This window comes from Fonsecaea multimorphosa (genome assembly GCF_000836435.1).
Source record: "Fonsecaea multimorphosa CBS 102226 unplaced genomic scaffold supercont1.11, whole genome shotgun sequence".
Classification (NCBI taxonomy): domain Eukaryota; kingdom Fungi; phylum Ascomycota; class Eurotiomycetes; order Chaetothyriales; family Herpotrichiellaceae; genus Fonsecaea; species Fonsecaea multimorphosa.
In genome coordinates this window covers 869,908-889,468 of record NW_015971645.1, presented here as the reverse complement: position 1 = coordinate 889,468, position 19,561 = coordinate 869,908, and the positions used below count along the sequence as shown (strand labels likewise).

General features: G+C 53.1%; 8 protein-coding genes across 8 annotated transcripts; 3 read left to right on the top strand and 5 right to left on the bottom strand.

Moving 5' to 3' along the window:
* Positions 1–18: 18 nt before the first annotated feature.
* On the bottom strand, positions 19–1,986 carry Z520_06334 (uncharacterized protein; the record flags this gene model as incomplete). The annotated part of the gene is made up of 1 exon (XM_016776835.1): positions 19–1,986. One exon carries the CDS (start codon positions 1,984–1,986, stop codon positions 19–21), a length of 1,968 nt encoding a protein of 655 aa, XP_016632377.1.
* Positions 1,987–2,742: 756 nt separating this feature from the next.
* Positions 2,743–3,390, top strand: Z520_06333 (uncharacterized protein; the record flags this gene model as incomplete). Its single annotated transcript, XM_016776834.1, has 1 exon — positions 2,743–3,390. One exon carries the CDS (start codon positions 2,743–2,745, stop codon positions 3,388–3,390), a length of 648 nt encoding a protein of 215 aa, XP_016632376.1.
* Positions 3,391–6,286: 2,896 nt separating this feature from the next.
* Positions 6,287–8,848, top strand: Z520_06332 (uncharacterized protein; the record flags this gene model as incomplete). The annotated part of the gene is made up of 4 exons (XM_016776833.1): positions 6,287–6,337; positions 6,391–7,166; positions 7,217–7,357; positions 7,411–8,848. The coding sequence occupies 4 exons, from the start codon at positions 6,287–6,289 to the stop codon at positions 8,846–8,848; spliced, it is 2,406 nt and encodes an 801-aa protein (XP_016632375.1).
* Positions 8,849–9,634: 786 nt separating this feature from the next.
* Z520_06331 (uncharacterized protein) lies at positions 9,635–11,539 on the bottom strand (the record flags this gene model as incomplete). Its single annotated transcript, XM_016776832.1, has 1 exon — positions 9,635–11,539. The coding sequence occupies one exon, from the start codon at positions 11,537–11,539 to the stop codon at positions 9,635–9,637; it is 1,905 nt and encodes a 634-aa protein (XP_016632374.1).
* Positions 11,540–12,441: 902 nt separating this feature from the next.
* Z520_06330 (uncharacterized protein) lies at positions 12,442–14,049 on the bottom strand (the record flags this gene model as incomplete). The annotated part of the gene is made up of 2 exons (XM_016776831.1): positions 12,442–12,602; positions 12,657–14,049. 2 exons carry the CDS (start codon positions 14,047–14,049, stop codon positions 12,442–12,444), a joined length of 1,554 nt encoding a protein of 517 aa, XP_016632373.1.
* A 769-nt stretch (positions 14,050–14,818) lies between these two features.
* Z520_06329 (uncharacterized protein) lies at positions 14,819–16,282 on the top strand (the record flags this gene model as incomplete). The annotated part of the gene is made up of 2 exons (XM_016776830.1): positions 14,819–14,916; positions 14,971–16,282. 2 exons carry the CDS (start codon positions 14,819–14,821, stop codon positions 16,280–16,282), a joined length of 1,410 nt encoding a protein of 469 aa, XP_016632372.1.
* A 303-nt stretch (positions 16,283–16,585) lies between these two features.
* Z520_06328 (uncharacterized protein) lies at positions 16,586–17,278 on the bottom strand (the record flags this gene model as incomplete). Its single annotated transcript, XM_016776829.1, has 1 exon — positions 16,586–17,278. One exon carries the CDS (start codon positions 17,276–17,278, stop codon positions 16,586–16,588), a length of 693 nt encoding a protein of 230 aa, XP_016632371.1.
* A 485-nt stretch (positions 17,279–17,763) lies between these two features.
* Z520_06327 (uncharacterized protein) lies at positions 17,764–19,532 on the bottom strand (the record flags this gene model as incomplete). The annotated part of the gene is made up of 2 exons (XM_016776828.1): positions 17,764–19,397; positions 19,466–19,532. 2 exons carry the CDS (start codon positions 19,530–19,532, stop codon positions 17,764–17,766), a joined length of 1,701 nt encoding a protein of 566 aa, XP_016632370.1.
* Between the last annotated feature and the right edge of the window lie 29 nt (positions 19,533–19,561).

Sequence of the window (19,561 nt, the reverse complement as noted above, 5' to 3'; positions counted from 1 at the left end):
TACAGTTAAGAGAGCGTACTATTGGTACATATTAACACCTTCAAGGGCGGAGTCTCCTATGGCGTCTCTGAAACCATAATCCTCGAAGATTCCATCTCTCTCAAGAGCTTGCTCGCTATCCGCGATTGATTGCTGGGGTTCGAGAGTTCCTGTGCCTGCCGCTTCGGCGCCGGCACTTGTATCATCTTGCCACTGGAGAGTCATGTCGAGCCCATCAGGCATTCGCCGTTCATCCAAGACATATCTGACCAGCTTGGCAAACTGACTTTCATCATACTTCCCCAAGAGGAACGCATAACCCTTCTCGGTCGGCTGAACATCTCGTGCCAGCATCATCCTCCAGATTTTCTCCGCAGCCTCTTCTTCACCGTGTTGCAAGAAGCCACAAAGTACTTCGCTCCACGTTCGCTCGCTGGGTACACACAGATTGCGCTCAATCATGGCTTCAACAACGTCCACCGCTTTTCTCAGGAAAAATCGGCTCCGCGCGTAGAAGTGGATGAAACCATTGTACATGATGTCATGTTTAGCGCACTCGAGAATACTCGGGTCCTGTTGTTTCACCATGTGGATTATCCAATACCACAATGCCGAGACGAGTCGCTCGTCCCGTTGGCAGAGAACATAGGCCCAGATCGTAAATCCGAGGACGGCCGGCGGAGGTTCACTGAGCTTTTTGGGGAGAGACTCGTCAACGGGTAGAGGATTCACAATACCAAGCTTGATCAGTGGGGCTCTGTCGTAGGCTCTGTCGTAGATCGCGAGAAGATGTGATACCGATATTCCAGCGGGTAGTTTGCGGTCGATTGTGCAAACAACCCTAACAATATGCATCATGTATGTTACCAAGTAAGGGTACTTGTAAAGATCTTCGCGTTGGTGGATAGCCGACATGATTTCATCCAGTTTTTCCCGATTCTGTCGCTCAAAACTATCCTTGAGCAAGAAAAGGTGGCTGCGTTCGTCAACATGGATATCCTTTGCTTCCATGAAATGGAAGACTTCCCACGCAACGTCCGGCACGTTTAAGGAAAGTGCTCGCTCAATGATGAGATTATGCGCTTTCGCATCCATTGGCATGCCAAGTTCGATCAACTTAGGAAGTGCCCTGAAGTTACCCACAGTGCCGGATTCTTCAACTGTGTCAATGGTTATAAGCTTGGCGCAGCGGTCAAGAATCCGCACTTTGTGTTCTTCCCTTTGGTCCGGAGGGATGCATGAGAGGAGTTCTATTGCTCGATCCGCGTTGCCAAGTTTCGTAAAGTGGTCCACCATAACTAAAATCAGCCGCGGCGGCAAGGGTGCATAATTCTGGAAGAGGGTGTCAATGATATTTTCGCAATGCTCGGCGTCATTGTGCCGCAAGAGGAGAACGAGGAAGTGGAACGGCATCGTCTCCTCGGGCCAGGTGGACATGCGAGAGACCAGAGCTATTTGCCCAGCGAACAGTTCTTGAAGATGGGGGTCCGCATCGATCTCTTTCCGGTAGACCATGTCCAGATAGCAAAGACAATCGCATCGAGTTGTCCAATCGCGAGGGACTGTGGGTAGAACAGACAGCATGAGTAGTGTTCTCCGAGCACCGTCAGCAAGGCAACCAAGCAGGATCTGCGTGAGATGTTGCCTCTTGCTGCGGAGGGGCATCTTGAGCCAGGCTTTGCGAAGCTCCTCCAGAGTGTAATCGCCCACAAAAGCTACCGCAACTTGTTTGTACACGTCTAACTCCTGACGCCCCTTTGTGTAATCGCCGTCTTTTGGGAACACCAGCTTCTTGTACGGCCTTGTCCACATCCTGATGAATCGGTCGTCTCCAGGCAAGTATCGTGGGTGTCTCTCCGCGTCCGAGTCGTCACGAGTCTCGAGGCTTTCGGACTCAGCAACATTGGACTCGAAGTGTTCAGGTTCCAGGGCCTCAGATTCTGGAGCGACTGATCTCGGGGTTGCTTTGTAGGACAATGGAGTGCCTAGCCCATCAACTGCAAGCATGGGAACTGGCGAAGGCCCAGGAAGCCTACGAGACACGAGGTGACTCGAAACACTAGGCCGAGCCTTCTCAGTACCAAATATCCGATCCGAGAGTCTTTCAACATCTTGGAGCCTCGCCGGGTCTCCAGAATAATGCCCATGGTTACGCGATCGAGGAGAGACAGACTGTACTCTAGATTCCGCAGGTGGAAGAGTTATCGTGCTGGGAAAGGGTATGGATTCAGTCGGATCTTGAAGTGGACGATCCCGTGCGTCGATTTTTGCGCTATGTTCGGTGGATGAAAAGTGAGAGTCTTCCGGGGACTCAGTAGAGGACTCAGCAAGGACAGAGCTTTGGTGGAACGATTTCCATATCGGAAGGCCATGTTTGACGAAGTCGAGAGAAGGGGAGGTCAATTGGGGTCGACACCTGCCGTAGGTTGCTGGATTATTGATTAAGCAGCCTCGTAGAGTGTTGATTGACTTGTGGAACATTCAGGTTCCCGGGCATCTGGCTTGATTTCCCACTGACGGATGAATCAAGAGTAACGTGTGGATGGTAGACCTGAAGGAACGATATGTAAATGCGGACATGTACGAGGTACTCTTCGCGTGCGCAGCCGAGAGGGAAATTTTCCCGAGTGATAGGTTCAACCCACTGGGGGCCACTTTGACATCGCCATCTTTTCTCTCCAAGCCCGCCTTTATGATACCTTGGTATCGGGATGTTCTTGTCCTCGGGAAACGACCTGTAAGACAGAGCAGACGATAGTCGCAATGTCAGCCACGCACAACACCCTAGATGCCGCTGCCATCGACAGAAAAGCTCGCCTGGCTAAACTCGCATCTCTGAAGCGCAAGCAGCCTGACTCCCATTCTACAGTTTCGAGCCTGCAAGCAGACACCGAGGAAGGAGACAAGGAGACACCGCCTTATTCCACCACTGATCAGTATCTCTCCGGCCGAAACTACGATCTAGCAACGAAAAACGCCAAACTTGGATTCGAAAATGCCCCCATTGGTGCCGACGCCGAGACTGTTGAAGAGCAGGCCGATCGCATCCTTGCAACTACTGCAGAGCAAGCCGCGAAAGATGAGCTGGAAGCAGAGAAGGGTATTGACTTGTTCAAGCTGCAGCCGAGGAAGCCAAACTGGGACTTGAAAAGAGACTTGGCGGAGAAGATGAAGATCCTGGATGTACGGACACAAAACGCCATTGCACGTCTGGTGAGAGAACGCATCGAGAATACGAAGAAACAGGCTTTGGAGAAGAAGGCCGTTCAAACGCAGCCTACGGCCGAGAAGGGAGAGGAGGCAGAGGAGGTGGGCATGGAGGGCAATACGCTTGTCGAGAGCATACATTTGCGAGAACAGGAGGAAGAGCGAGAAGCTGCTCTCGAGAATGAAGAAGATGGTATTCCGTGATCGACGATGCGAATGATCTAGCAACAATTGGACCAGAGCGACAGCCGAAAAGCTGAGCCGACACAGAATGCGGCAACAGCGGCCCTTCCATTTCGCAGGTTGGATATATACCTGAATAAGGCTACGGCTCGCGTCGTGCAAGAAGCAAGGCTGCCTTCTCTCACCATGGTCTCGAATCTCCGCAGCTCGGAGGCCGAGCGCAGCGCACCCGACATCACGACGACTGCTCAGAGCTAAATGCTGGAGGAATCTACCACGGTCACTCAGAAATCCAATGTTTGTTGCGGCAGACAGCGCATTTGGCGAGGATGACCTGCCCCAGAAAACATGAGGAAACAGGAGACACGGCGGAAAGTCTCCCTGAAGCAGAAGAATCTGTGGCACGTAGCATCAGGAACCATTGTTGAGAACCATTGCCCATTGAGCTTCAGAAATGAGCACGCAGTGATGAGCAATGAAATTCCAGTACCCAATCAACTAGCGATGCCATGATAAGAACAAGTAATCCGTAATGACAAGCATGCATTGCTCGTGGGGGTATGAGAAAGGGAGACCAGCCGTTCATGTGTCAATGCACCCGCCAACGCCTTGCAAACCACAATCGACAATACCACCAAAGTAACGTTCCTCTGCTTAGACTTAGAGGATCCAACCAGTAATATCCAGAAGTCGAATTTCAGGGTCGACATATCACATATTCATCGCCTGCGTCAGAGCCAACCTTTTGCTATACGGGCTCAGGCTCCGCTCTCTCATATTGCTTCGCTTCTCGTGGTGATTATTGTCGTCGTAGTCGCGCCGATACCCCCGAGATGTAGCAGCAGCGTGGCCCTCATTCTCAAGGGACCTTCTCTGCTTGGTTATCTGGCTCTTGTCCACACTTGGACTGCTAGTCCTGCTACGATGACTGCCTCGACGCATGGAACTAGGCCGGCCTCGGTCAATGGGACTGATGGTGCGGTGACGTCGGCTTTTGCGGTGTGAGCCAGGCTCTCGCCTTGGGGACCTTGGAGACCTTGGCGACCTTGAGTATGAACTAGAAACGGAGCGGTGTTTCCTTTTCCGGGGAACATCAGTAGTCGGTGTTCTGGAGCGATTCCGGCGTGTACGACTGGCGGCGAAGTAGTTGTCACCGCGTTCCCGTGAACGAGACCGTGAGCGAGACCGAGACTTATTTGTCGATATTGTTGAGACTGAATCTGAGGAGTCTGGGGTTAGCGATCGACCCCGATCTTCTGGCTCCACGACAACTTCTGCTCGCCTGGCCTGAGCTTCGGCCAGTTGTTGGTCAGCCACGCCCTTGCTAGATAAATGTCAGAAAGACAATTTTTCCGGAAATCCAGGCAAGGAAGTCACCTATTCAATAGAGTGTTGGGAGTGTCGCTCGCTAGCTTAGGCGCCAATGTCGGGTTAAGCAGTTGCTGGGTCCTTGAGGGCCTGGAAGTGTATGGCCGCTCTTGTACGCTTGATTTGCATTCGTAGCTGTAGTGACGTGCCCGATTTGTCAGTACAAGTGGTGGTCAGATTGCAGATGAGGGACGAGGAGCAGAAACATATCTTTCTTCAAGCATTTCTGGCACACAGTACTGGCGGAAGCCCTTTGTGGCCCTAGGCCCGGAAGGGTGCGATACCGGTTCATCGGAGGGGTTTTCCCTGCAAATGGCCAGGGAAAGAAAATGGACGTCGAGGAGTCTCCCAGGATGCAGTGAAGGCGCAGGCTTGATGACCCGGGAGTGAGATGCCTGCTTTGTCAGAAGTTATATAACGGAGCACAGTGCGGCTCCGACGTATATGGAGGATAACGCGGATGGCACTGAAATGCTGATGCCTTGTGCCAATGTCGAACTGCAACATAAAACCAGAGACAGAGTGCTGGTACCTCAACTGGAGTGGGATGCGAGACGGAGTGTCTTGAGAATGGAAGCAAGAAGGTGCCACCTTCCAAGCCACCGGGCAGGCAGGCAGATAGACACCAAGGGGTCCCGGGAAGAAATAAGGTGGACGAAGTGCGACTCGGTGGTTTTCCTACCCGGCGATGATGCTGGTTGGCCTATTGTCAATGTGCTCTACTTTTTTTTTCCTATGCTCACTGATGGATGCCCGTTGGTTCCCTACTAGCGAGAGATGTGCCAGTCACCCACAATGTCCTGGGCTCGCTGGGCGCCGTGGTGGCGGCGCAATAACTTTGATCCGCACACTGGCATCGTGACATGGGGAGGGCTTGGCATTCTCCCTCATCGGCCATGGCTTGCTTGCGCTTTTCCATGCCCCAAGACTGCCACAAGTCACGCTTTTCCCAGCCTTGACTTCAGTCGTTGCTGTCCACCTTTTCAAGTCTGTCGATCTCCATTGTTCAGAGGCACAATGGACTGATCCGACTTCCTCTCCGACGCTGCTGTTTCCTGTCCAGGATCTGACATTCCTCCATCTTGTGCGCGCAGCTTTGACAACCTCCAAAAAACCCGTAATCCTTCCTGAGTAGGCGAGAGCCTTCCACCAGACCGGCTTCTCGTCGTTTTCAATTTGAGCGACCATTTCACATCTTACCGGCCGCGGCACTTCGACCTCTGACCTGGGTTTCCAAGAACCCCTACATATCATTCCACCGCATCCTGCCAGATCTGCACCTAACTGCGCCTACTATTACGCTCAAGGCATCCCGTCTATTGCTACGCACGTTGACAGCCCAAAGACCGCCTTGCCGAATCCATGGAGCCTTTTAGGTTGTGCTGTGTTGGCTCGTTCGATGAGCAAGACGTTGTGTGAGACAGCAGAAGGAAGAACTGAAGCGTCGACTTTGGCTCGTACAATTCACATTCATTTTCAACCCCAATCCTCAGCTTGATAGCCTAGCTTGACGCTGTTGGATACGACGTGACGAATCTCCTTAGGCATTATGGCGTCTTCTCAGGTCGGGCCGCCTCCGGGGAAGTTATCGTTCGCGAAGGTACGTTTGATCTGCACGAATCGTTCTCCTTCTCCCTTGCTGACGCTTCCAAGGTCGCTGCAATGCGTGCCCCTGCTCTTCCTACACCAAATTCTAATGCTTCTGATGAAAAGAAGGCACGTCCCGTCGAGAACATCAATACAAAGCCTGTTCAAGCCAGCCTTCTAAAGTCCCCAACTTCGCCGACAAAGCCAAGGGAGACACAGCAGAATACTCTCCAAGTGCACAGTCAGCCTGACTATTTGGCACCTGCACTCGAAGGCCTTTGTCTCGTTGAAGATGCGAGCCTTGTATCAGGTGGGCCACAGAGCGCAGAAAGCGGAGAATCTCTTGAAGATGATCAATCTCATCTCTCGAATTCCTCCACCAAACACCAGAGTTTCGATACCAAAAGTATGGCTTCCGTCACAACCTTTGCGATGGACGAGAAGGAGAGCATTCGTCCGGATGACAGTGCCAGTGTCAGGGCTGCAGAGGACGAAGAGGCCTCAAATGCGCCGCACAGAGAAGACTTGTCGGCGTCCAATGCTCGTGGTCCGTCACGGCCAAACAATTCTGGAGTCACGATTGCGACTCGCCGATACCACACGTTGACTCTGACCAATCCTCCGCGGTTTGGAGATCTCCCTCTTCCCATCATTCAGGCGGAGACAACCGACCAGCCTCATTCAGAAGGATCGATAGAGCAGCCCCGCGAGATGCACGAACGAGCTTCATCACTTCCACTTGCACCTGATGAGAAACTACTGGATGCACTGGCCACCCCAAAAGATCGCCTGCCTCTCCTTCAACTGGAAGAGAAGTTCCTGGCCTTTATCACAATACCCGGGTACGTATACATGTCATCGTCATCGACGTAATTCACTGACCGTGGCACAGAAATGATTTTCTCGACCTACCCCCGCAGAACTCCTTCGCCAGGCTCCTCGCACATAAACTTGCAGACTATTACTCGCTCGCTCATCACATTAATGAGGACGGTACATCCATCCGCATTTTTCGGACGCCCGCTGTATCAATGTGAGTACACCACTTTTAGGAGTTCAAAATGCCCTGATTGATGTCTTTTGCAGGCCCACGCCACTACATATCTTAGCCCAGTCCATCCCTGCTGGGCCATCTCAACCTCCTTCCGCTGCGGGTTTTAAGATCATGCGCAGAGTCGGTTTGGGTCCACGGCAGGGCTCGGCCGGTGCCAGTACACCTGCGAGTTCATCTGCCCCATCTAAAGCCACCTCGGAAGCAGGCTTGGAAACGAATAGCGAGGAAGGCATCATGTCTCCAGTCGAGGGGACGCCAAATAAAGACAAGTCGAAACTCACAAGGGAAGAACGAGAAGCTCAGTACAAAGCTGCGCGAGATCGAATCTTTGGCGACTTTCAGGAGTCGGTGACCAGTGAAAGCGCTTCGACCGGAGAGAATTCGGCAAGCATGTCGCGGTCGAGCTCATCTAGTGGCAAGAGAAAGGCACGCAAGCACAAGACGCCAAAAGACGACAGTTTCGAAGCGCGATCAGCATTTATTCCCAGCTACGCCCCCATGCCGATGTCACATATGCAACCTCAGTATCAGCCGCATTACTCAGAACAGGCATACCAGGGGCAATACCAAGCGCCCAGTGGCGGCTTTGGCGGAAACATGAATTACAGTTCTACGCCCACCCAGGCCTATCCCAATTTTGAGTCTTCCATGTCTTACAACGGCGCCGCAATGGGATACGGAAACAGTGGCAATCAGTCTTTCAGCCCTACGGAGTCTTGGTCATCGATTCAGACTCCTTCGAATGGATACTTCAATTATTCTGCCTCTCCAACTACGTATCAGCAGAGCATTTCTCCCATGATAGCTCAGATGAATAATCAATTCATGCCAACATCTCATCCAGGAATGCAACAGCCACAGAACTGGATGAACAATCAATTCCAGGCTGCCTACCCACAACACCAAGGGCCAGCGAGCTCGAACATGAACGGTTGGTCTAGCTATCAGGCTAATGCAGCTATCAACAATGCAACCAGTTACGGCTATGGACAAATGCCTGCTCAAAACTTCAGCGGCGGCACGAATCAGCCATACAGTGCCCCATATCCCAATGCAAGCACCTACTCCAGATCACTCTTCAATCCGCAGACCCGCTCCTTCGTTCCAAGCAATTCTACAAGCCGCAATGGCGGTCGTATTGGCCACAATAATAACAACAACAGTGGCCGGAAAAAACCCTCTTCATCCTCGTCGAGCCTAAGTCGAGCGAACAGCATTCCTGCCACGAAATCATTCAGTTCAGATGCTTCTGGGACGCCACCACCTGCACGCACATTCGAAAAGGGACTCGCTGGTAATTTATCGTCGCCCAAGCCACCCCCAGTCAAAGAAGACTCTCTCCAACAGAAGTATGGCGCGCCTGCGCATCTGCCTAAGAAGCCACCTCCATCGCAGGTCCCATCGCTGTATGATGTTGAGAATATCAACAATTCGAGTTCTGCCGGAGCAGGGACGGGAACGACTGAGTAACAGTTTGACGGGAACGGGACAGGTCCGCGGGTCATAGGCATGAGATATGGTCATGGGCAGGAAATTGGACACGTGCTCAGGCCGGCATGGGCGCAATAGCGCATGGTATTCGAGTCTCGACATTTGGTCTCTTTGCCCTTAGCAATCGGGGTATGGAAGCATGGAAGGGAGGGATGTTCATGTGATGGATGGAATTGGCTTGGACGAGGAAGGGATCAATCATGCATGTATCAGATGCCTCTCCTCCACGGAAGGGACAGGAATGGGAGACCGGCTTAAGACCAAAAAGAACCAAAAGAACCAAAATGGGAATCCAAATGTCTGGTTTAAAAAACAAGTGTCGTTACCCTATGGCCACACGGCTCTCGCTGCCTCACGTCTCACCTCTCTCCCACTGGATAAGTAAATTGGTCTCATGTAGCACTGTAAGCCCTTGCGATGTGGGTGCAGCGCTCCAGTCCCTAAAGCAAGATGGCGAGCACGGCCATCAGACCAGGCAGAGTCATGTAGATTTATTTATCTTGCGAGCCCTCTGCGGCATTTATACGTGTAAATAATTCCCTATCATGCATCCTAATTTTCTCACCCGCTAGGCTACCTACATGCCTAGGTACGTTTCTTTCTAATGCCATTGTGACTGACTGAGTTCAGCATACTTTCCTCATTTTCGCCCGCGTACTGCGTGCTGTTGGTCTGCGCTTCTGGCTGCATGCTATATAGTACTTATACCATAGATGCTGTGCCGCTTGTCCCATGCAATGGATAAATAACCACATATGTATACTCCTATTCCCGTTGCTCCAGCCGGTCACCCTGTATGCCAAACGCCTGCTTCTTGCCTTTCTTCACTGCCCCTTCTAGAAGGTACTGCGTACGGGGGCGCCCCTTTTTATTATGCGAACTTTCTGAGCTCGGCCGGGTCTCTTCCCTTTGTCCCCAACCGACTCCCTTTTTTGGACAGAGACATTTGTCGCGAAGGTAGTAGATTTTAAACGTAAATAACCCTTCAGTTACTGCTCGTATCCGGCGTAAATCATGCATCTCCAGACTTTCCAGAGCCTGACCGTGTTCGTTTTGTCGTTCACCGTAAATCATGTCATCGTCCGATTCGTCATCTCTCTCATGTCCATCCTCACGGCCACTCATCAATCCAACAGACTCTTGGTGAGTAGCAGCCTCCTTCGTCCGTGCATGCTCTCTCAGCACTTCCAATCCGCCAGAAGTAGGGCTCGGCTTCGACTTGGTTGTCGAGTCCCGGGCAGCAGCCACCCACACGGCTCCCGCAAGGATCAGCACGCTGCCAATCCAGCTCATCGTGTCTGGCGTGACGCCAAAAACCAGCTTGTCACCGCCTAAGGCAAAGAGCATCTGCGTGTAGCACATGGCCGTCGCACGCGTCCCGGACGGCTTTGGCTTGGGGTCACTTCCCACAGGACGTTCCAGATGGGCTGGACAGGTACTCTCGAGATCCCTGATCTTTTGTGCCGGTTGATTCCTGTTTCCTCTCTGACTGGACGGTTCACCCGGTCCACCGTATGCTAGGCCGGCTGTCAGAAGAAACTGCATAACAAACCCGCAGAGACCTAGGTTTGCGAGCAGGGCCCATTCGGTGAGATTTGCCGGCAGCCGGAATTTGACGTCAGGGAAGATCACTAGGCAAACCAGCGAAACGATGCTACACCACCAGCTGAAGTAATTGATACTGATGAAGGCGTGAACCCTGGTGCCAATGACACGGATCGCGGTGAGTGCACCGGTGCCGCCAACGACGCCAATCATAGCAATGCCAACTGCGGCCAGATGTTGTTCGGAAGTGATGTGTTGAGCAGTCTCCGCCGTCGCAGTCGAATTGAGAGGAGGACTCACTAGAGCGTCGGAAGGCTGGGTGGACGTAGAGAAGAGCGAGGCTGGTCGGGCAATGAAGAGGACGCCGATGAGGCTAACAAAGCCGGCGATTTGCTGCTGAACGCTGAAGACTTCCCCAGGCATGATGAAACTGCAGATATAGCAGGTAAGGATGGGCGAGAGAAACCCCAGGACGGTCGCCTCACTCAACGGTAAGTAGAGCAGACTAAAGTATAACCCAAATACTCCGAAGAATCCAGTAATGCCCCGTAAGACAAGGAGCCAGCGGATACCGCGGGGACCAAAGGGAAAATATGGAGTGGACTTGAAGTAGATGCCGTACGCTGTGCAGATGACGGCGGTGATGGATTGTCGAGCGAAGAGGATCTGGAACGGGTGCATCGGTTCGCCATGTGAGCCTGGAGTCTCGAGGAGGCGGGTACTGATGTTCATACCGACGCCAAAAGCTTGAGATGCAAGGACTAACAAGGCACCATAGTTCGTCACGTAGAAGGAATCCCAAGCAGCTCGCAGGCGGGACTTTGGAGGAGGAGGCGGATCGGCCGACGTCGAGAGGGCGCCATCTTGAGATATGCTGCGGACGAGAGGGTGGGCGGCTTGGTGAAGTTCATTGGAATGGAACGAGAGCTCTGAAAGCTCGGAGTAGGTGCTGTCAAGCGAAGGTCGAAAGGATGGGATGTCAAGGTACTTTTGGCCTGTTGGTGAGGCTGACAGAGGAGGCGCCGACTTGGACGACGAGGGGGAAGCTACGACGGTAGTGTTGTCGCTGGAAGAAGGGGACGCTGGATCAGATCCATCATGGATAGACGCACTGCTCATGGACATGGTCTAGTATGCGCCATCCCAATGACTCCAATGGATGCAGTTCAGTTGAGCAGGGAAAGCGAAAACTGATAAAAGTCGAGAAAACGACAAAAAAGGTACGGCGGGCGACGGCCAGAGGGGAAGAATAAAATGCTGACCAAGATCCAAGAATGGGGTATCTATACGGAATGACAGGAACAAGATGATGACCAGCTATGTAAAGAGGCACAAAGGAAAGCGGTTCAAAAAAACATCACACAATAATTATAATGACGGAGAGAATGATGAGGAGGGTGGAAGGCCAAAAAGAACAGGCAAAAGTTCGAGCGGGACGAAGAATGAGAAAAGAATTCATCAGTCACAGTCACAGTCACAAATCACTGGCAGGATGAGCATGACGGTTTCTCCGTCAATCAACAGCTCTCGTTTCTCATTGACTGGGACATGATGCCCCTACAGAGTTGGGTGCATGCCACCAGCAGGCAGTCCCCCTCCAAACGCCCTGCGACACCACAAACCCGTGTCATACACATGTACCAACTGGGCCGCGATTGGATGAGACATTACACCGCAGGATAAGGGCCACCCAGGGCGCGTGGGTCAACGGGGAAAGGGCCGGTGTGCTTGTAGTTTGGAGTAATGTACCCACGGAAGACTCGGGAATCACGGATATTGGGGGATCGAGGTAGTGATGCCATCGAGGGGTGGAAGTGGTCAAAGAGAGAGACTGGCACACAGAAAGGCAGAGAAACAGAGCAACCTGGAGAACATCGAACAGCAGGGGCAAGGCACATCACAGCACAGCACGGCACAGCAGAACACAACACAGCGCATCTTCTTTTGTACACGAACCCCCAGAAAAAGAAGAATCCCCCGTCTTTCAGGTCTCATGCATCGTTTGATTTCTCTGGCCCCCGATCCGTCTATGAGGCCGATGCGCTGGCCGCCTCAGCCTCTCCTCTCCTCAGCGCCAACAGCGCCCGCACATCCGTCACGTACTGCAGCGCCTCTAACATGGGTATCAAATGAAGCAAATCGTTGTCGGTCGGATCATTGATCCATCCCTCGATCGGGATCGCATTGTCTGTTGTTCCCGTCGTCTTAGTCCTCGCTCCACAATTCTGGGGAAGATTCTTACCTTCGTGGAAAATGTAACTGACGGGACTATTGTCCAGAATAATAACCTTGCTCAAATCGGGCTCAATGCTGCTGAGATCTTTGATGTATGCCCCATTGCGGAATGTGCAATGTTGTCGGTAGTATCTGCCCACAAAGTACTTTCGCTCCGTCTCCAACCAGTCAATCACCGGATCCGCGTACTCTTGCACGGACGCCGTAAACACCACCAGCTTATACCACTTGGCAACCTTCCGCAGAAACTCGTCACAGTGAGGTCGCTTGTGCACATAGTATAGAATAGGATGTTGGGGGCCAATCACAGGTGTCGCTTGACCTGGTTGAGGAGGTGCGAGAGCCACAGGGGCATTCAACTTGACCTCAACCATATGCCCCGACGACATCCGCCCGCCTTTGGCCAGAGAATGGATCAAGGTTTCGTCAAGGTCTAAAATCAGCGTTTTTTGTTGTAGCGGCGGACCATGGCGGGATGGCGACCTGGGGATGAGGTTGGCATAAGAAGGTTGCCTTCGAGGTACCAGGGGCCGGGGTGGTTGCGGCGCATGAGGATATCTAGTGATCTTCAGGGACGGAGAAGGCGATCGCGGGGATTTGATGTTGTCGACGGTCAATGGGGTGGAATCAGCCAATGGACTGGCGGCTTTCTTTTGTTTTCGCCTTTTGAGAGCCAAATCATTTTGCTCTTTGATCCTGACGGACGATCGCCGGGTTTCCGAGTCCTCTCGTGAGGTCTTATCGCGCTTCGGCTTCGACCGTAGCTGAGCACGCTCAGCCTTGCGGTGCTCTGCGTCGGAATCCGAAGTGGTGGTATCTAATGAGTCGCTTGAATATGAGTGGCGTAGCTTCGTCTCTTGGAGAGCGCGGTGTGTGGGCTTCTCATTAGGCCAAGTGCCGTCCTGGGCAGCATTCGAGAGCCCCATCGCACGTGTAGTGCTGGCGTTAAGTGGCCTTTCCCTTCGCGGCCATCCTGGGACCATGGTGAACCTCCCATCCTGATCCCTAAAGCACTTCGCGAGATAGACCACTGGGGCACCGACTGCAGCCAAAATGGCGGTTATAGCGTCTGTCAGCTTCTTGACCAGCAGGCGCCAGCCTTCTGGAGTCGAGGCTACATCTTCCTTCTGGCCCGTGTACAGCAGAGGATGCTTCTCATCCTCCGACTTTATGGCAGGTCCCCCCTCCTCGGCAGCTGCTTCGGCGGGTAGCTTGTCGGAGAAAAGGGTGTCGGGCTCATTCTGCAGCTCGGCTGTAAGCTCCGCGCTGTATGATCTTCCTCTAAAATCCTCATCGCCGGATTCCTTCTTCAGAAGTTCACCTTGAGACCGGGACCGAGGGCGAGAGGTGGATTGAGACTGTCCGATGACTCGGGAGGAGATGAGATTAAGGGAGTTCATCTCCCACCAGAAACGCAGGCGCGGACTCTTTGTAGCGGTCGACGCATCGGCTTCTGGTCAACAGTGTCCTCTGGTATGACTATCGTGATCGCATGACGATCCTCTGCGACAGCGGGGGAGTTGGCGAGCAACGGAACAGCGACAGGGTAGGCTTGTGGATAGCGATGAGATGACACGATATGCTCACATAGTCCAGCTCAATAGTCAGTTCCCTTCACTTCCAACAGACGTTTGTTTTGCGGAAACAGAGAAGACGATATGGACAATATCATTAAGCTCAGGGTAAGACAAGCTCTTATGGATGAAGGATGGTGGCTGGCGCAGCTGATCCGACCAAGCAGCCGTGGTCACGAAACAAGTCGGGGTGGCAGTGGGAGTTCGAGGTGGGAGTTCGGGAGTGGGAGCGACGAAGGCACGCGGGATGCGGGTGGCTTTCCGCGTCTCCAACGCAGGCGAGCATGCGAGCATGCGAGTCATTCCTCACCACCAATACCGCCCAAAAAATTGTCTGTTCAAACGCACAACACTGTTGTAGAACGTCAACCCACACATACAGGAAGATTGCAGAGACCAAATCCAGAACGGATCTATTACGCGTATGCGGTCCCTGTGCTACTGGACTTCCAAAACCAGCTGTTTCTCTCGCCAGAAGCCTCCACAATCTTCGATCGCTGCAGACTCACGCAAAGGCTCGAAAGCTCAAGAACAACTGCCACTTTTCTGCGGCAATAACTCGCACATCTTCTAGTCTGGTTAGGGAGCCATCAATATGGCGCCCGCTGCAGCGTCTCTGACGCCAGGGTTTGCCAGCTTCCAAAAAGTCTTGTCGACAGAACCGCTCGACACTTCGACAACATATTTGGTTTCGTGCGTTCTACATCTGAGACTCTTCCAGCAATAGTTGGGCTAATGCGTGCACAGATTGCTCAAGAGACGGCAAATACGAGGCTCCAAACGCTGTGCAGTCGTCACAACACTCCTGCTACTCCGCACCGTGGAGGTAACCAAACAAGCCGATTCAGTCAGGTTGATCCAAAGAGTCACAGAAGTTGGCAAAAAGCTCATCGAAGCTGCTCCGCACGAACCGGCCGTGGGCAACATCGTCCGCAGAGTCTTGGGGATAATACGAGAAGAAGATGAAGATGACGCTGCAGGCACAAAAGGAGGAGACGAGTTAAGCTCGGCTGGTGGTGATACTGATCTCGATTCGCCTACGCCCTTGGAATCTATACATCCAAGAAACATCTCACATGCGATCGTTAATGGCGATTCACCCAGCCCTTCACCTCAAAGAATCTCTGCCAGTCCCCGCCCCCCGTTGCTCACTTCGCGCACAGGCGCCCCAGAAACTGCTCGCCCAGTGACATCTATGTTCAGCATCAATGCCCATCCGACAATGCGAATGCTCGGCGGTGACTCGCCATTAAGCCGCAGCGGTCAAGCTACTCCACAACTGCATGCTTCGGGTACATTTCAGTCAAGTATCCGCCCCGAAGTGATCAAAGGGATCAAAGAGATCATAGATGAAATCAATGCTGCCGATGATGAAATCGCCACTGCCGCACTCGACCAGATTCACCCGCATGAGACCATCTTCACATATTCCTCATCATTGACAGTTCAGCGCTTCCTTCTTCGAGCCGCTTCAAGGCGGAAGTTTACAGTTGTCCATGCCGAAGCATATCCCAACAATCACCTCAAGACACACGCTCTACTTACCGGGAATCAAGAAGCTGTCGCAGAGGATGAGGATAATCTCCCTAACGACACGTTCTCCAAGACGTTGACTTCAGCGGGCATCACAGTGGTGATGATTCCCGACTCGGCAATCTTCGCAGTTATGTCTCGGGCAAGCAAGGTCATCCTAGACGCTCACGCCGTTTTAGCGAATGGATCCATAGTCGCCACGGCGGGAAGCAAAGCCGTCATCAAAGCCGCTAAATTCCACCGCATTCCCATCGTCGTCTTGGCGGCGACGTACAAACTCTCTCCAGTGTACCCATACGATCCCTTCAAATTGATCGAATACGGTGAGGCGGGAAAGGTGGTGCCATTTCAAGCGGGCGCGCTGCGTCAAGGACTAGAAGAAGCAGCGAGGAATCCGCTATATGATTTTGTTGAAGCAGGCGATGTCGATTTGTTCGTCACCAATGAAGTGCCGGCTGTTGTTAGCACGGGATACCTTTACCGCGTTGTGAGGGAACAGTATCGAGATGAAGACCTGCAGCTGTGATGAAGTTTTTGGGCGGATATGGGTCTGCTGTCGAGCTTGTTGCTGGAGGATTCCATGTTATCCGTTAAGAGTAAATATTAGGATAGAGAAGAGCTTGATACCCCCTGACATTGGTGGATTCGGAGGAATACAGATCGCTGGAAACGTCCGCTGACTTTCGGATTCTCGCACCATATGCTAGACAAAATGCGTGTCCAAGCATTGCGTGGCACCCGTCTACATGAACCCTGGAAGCCCTGACGAGCTAATGGTAATACAGTTGAGAGAAATCCTTTCTCACACACAGTCTGATGGACAACTCTGTCAAGGGACGGCCTTGTCCTCACCGACCCTCTGCCTCCTCAGCCGTCCCGGACCCTTCTTCTCTTTGGATTTGATCTCGCTCGGACGATCCTTCTCCCCCCTCACCCACTCGTACATGGTGCCATCCTCTTCAAATTCCTTTCGCTCCTTTTCTGTCTGCTCCTCCTGATCTCTCTCTAACCTGCCCACTTCCTCTTCCAGCGCCTTCTCCCCGTCGATCCGAAACCTCGTGACTTTGCGGATATTGGCGGCCATCATCTCGTTCATGTCGAGGCTCTCTCTCCGCTGTCTGACGAGGGCCTTCGCGGTCATGCTGAACCGCATATCCCTCGGCCCATCCACCAGCGACAGAATCGCCGAGGGCGCCTGATCCTCCCGGATCGGCTCCTGCCTCAACACCCTCGTATAACCGCCGGGGCGATTCGCGTAGCGTTCCCTCAACTCGCCGAACAATTTGTCCATGTGGCCTTCCCGCTCGGGCTCGAAGAAGATGGTCTTGGCGCGTTCCCGCGCGGCCCCCGTGTTCTTTTTCCCCAGTGTGATGAGCTTCTCGGCCAGCCGTTGCGCTTCTTTCGCCTTGTGCCAGCTCGTGGAGATGGATTCGTTGGCGATCAGCGAGGTCACTAGGTTACGAAGCAGGGCGCGGCGGTGGGCCGAGTCCCGGCCCAAGTGTCGGTATTTGAGTGTCGACATTTTGGTCCTGCCGAAGGAGGTAAGGAAACGGAAGTGGAAGGGTCGAGCTCGTTCAAGAACGAGGAGGTCGCCGTGCTGTTCGTGCGAGATGGAAGTTTGTCCCCAAGAGGACCAGTGGGAATGCGGTCCTTATTGCAACATTGCAAAGGGTTTGTTGAGATTCAAAGACAGCTGGCTAGTCGCGTCAACAGAAGGTGTCAATGGTCTCCAAAATTGTCCTCTTTAGCGATTCATGGGAATTCTTTGCCAACGGAGAGGTTTTTGTTCAATTGAGGAAGTTCGTATTCTCGAGAAAGCGAATGCTCCGCAGTACAGCGTAACCCGGGATAGTACGGCTAACCATAAACGCGCTGAGGGGCAGTTCAACCAAGGCTGCGAGGCCACGGGGCTGCAAGGCTACCTAGGTACATACAAATAAATTCCTTCCGCGGGGTTTTCTCACTAGCCTGAGTATTTCGCCCTTATTGGTATTCAGCAAGTAAGATCTATAATTTTGCTTGTATGGAGGATGACGGCTTTATTCTTGACCGCAGCTCCTTTCTCAGTATCTTGCCAGACGCGCTCTTCGGTATCTCGTCGACAAAGAACACACCTCCTCGCAGTTGCTTGTAACTTGCGACTTTGCTTTTGACAAAGTCGGCGACCTCTTGAGCTGTGATGGATCCGCCCACAGTCTGTGGCCGGGAAACCACGTATGCGCGCGGCACTTCTGTTTGTTGTTGCTCATCCCAGAGGCCGATGACCGCTGCGTCTGCAATCCGAGGATGAGAAGTGAGGAGCGCTTCGAGCTCTGCAGGGGCAACTTGAGAGCCCTTGTACTTGATGAGTTCTTTCTTGCGGTCCACGATACGCACATGCCCGTCCGTGTAAGTCCCGATATCTCCCGTGCGATAGAAGCCGTCCTGAAACGATTCCATGGTGGCCTGTTGCCTGTTGTGGTATGCTTGGGCGAGGATGGGACCTCCGACGAGCAGCTCTCCTCGTTGACCCTCGGGGAGATCCTGACCGTCCTCATCGACGACTCGGAGTGTGACGTTGGGACATAGCTCGCCCACGCTCCACGTCCCGTCCTTCGCATAGGCAGGCCAGTCAGTTGCAGTAATCACTCCTGTTGTCTCCGTCGTTCCCCACGTTTGAGCCATGTGCGCCTGGCCTCGACCCAACTTCTTCCTTACCTCCCTCACAATGTCTTCTCCGATCGGCGCCGCACCGGTGACGGCAACCTGAAGAGCATCGAAGTGATCAGTCACCTTGTCGCTTTTCGCAATGCGTAACCACACCGGCGGCACGCTGAACTGGTACGCTGGGCGATAGCGGCGGTGATATTCGAGAAACGAATCGAAGTCATACTTTTCCATCCACCAAGTTGTGCCGCCCATGTAGAACGGATTCGTTGAATACAGGCTGATGCCGGCAATGTTGGACATGGGCAGATGTGCTATAGTATTGAAAGCGAACTTTCGTCCTTCTTTTTGGCAGTGCGCTCTGTAGCGGCGCGCAACGTCCATGGTGCAAACATTGTTTGACACAAGAGCCCAGTGAGATAGTCGGATGCCTTTCGGCAGACCGGTCGTCCCGGATGAATACAACAAGCATGTCGTGACTTTCTCCAGAGTCCGCTGGTCTGTGATGCGCTGCCAGTCCAGCATCTTGCCACCGCTTCGCTCGAGCAGGTCGGACTGGTCCGCCACAGAGATCAATTTCCAGCTGTGTGGTATCGTGCCGTCCAGAATCAAAATCCTGTCCCGCGCAATGCCACAGGCTTCGGCCGCTTGAACCACGCGAGCTTCACATTCTGGCGAGCACACCAACAAAGTGGCCTTTCCGTCCTCGATTTGACGGGTCAATTCTTCCACTCGGTACTCTGTGCTCGCACCCGAAAAGATGCCCCCAGCAGCGACGATGCCGTAGAAGAAGACGGGAGCAAACGGACTCCCACTGAGCACCGTGAGAACAACATCCGTACCTGGCCCTGAGGCGCCGATGCCGAACTGGTGTCGAAGCACATAGGCAACACGTTTCAGCAATTTGCGGCTCTCGGCTTTGGTGATGCTGTTTGCCGGATTGGCAGCTTGCACATGGATTTTGGTCTCCTCCAGCGCCAAGCACCAGTCTGAGTCTGCAGCAGAACTAAGCAACGAGCCATGGCCGACAATGCGTACAGGGAGGGAACATGGTAAGCCTTACCGAACAAAAGCGATAGCAGATCGAGGCGAGGGATATCAATCTCCCTCTTGGACTTGAATACGACCATGTCCGCTGACAGTGTGACCAACGAGGTCT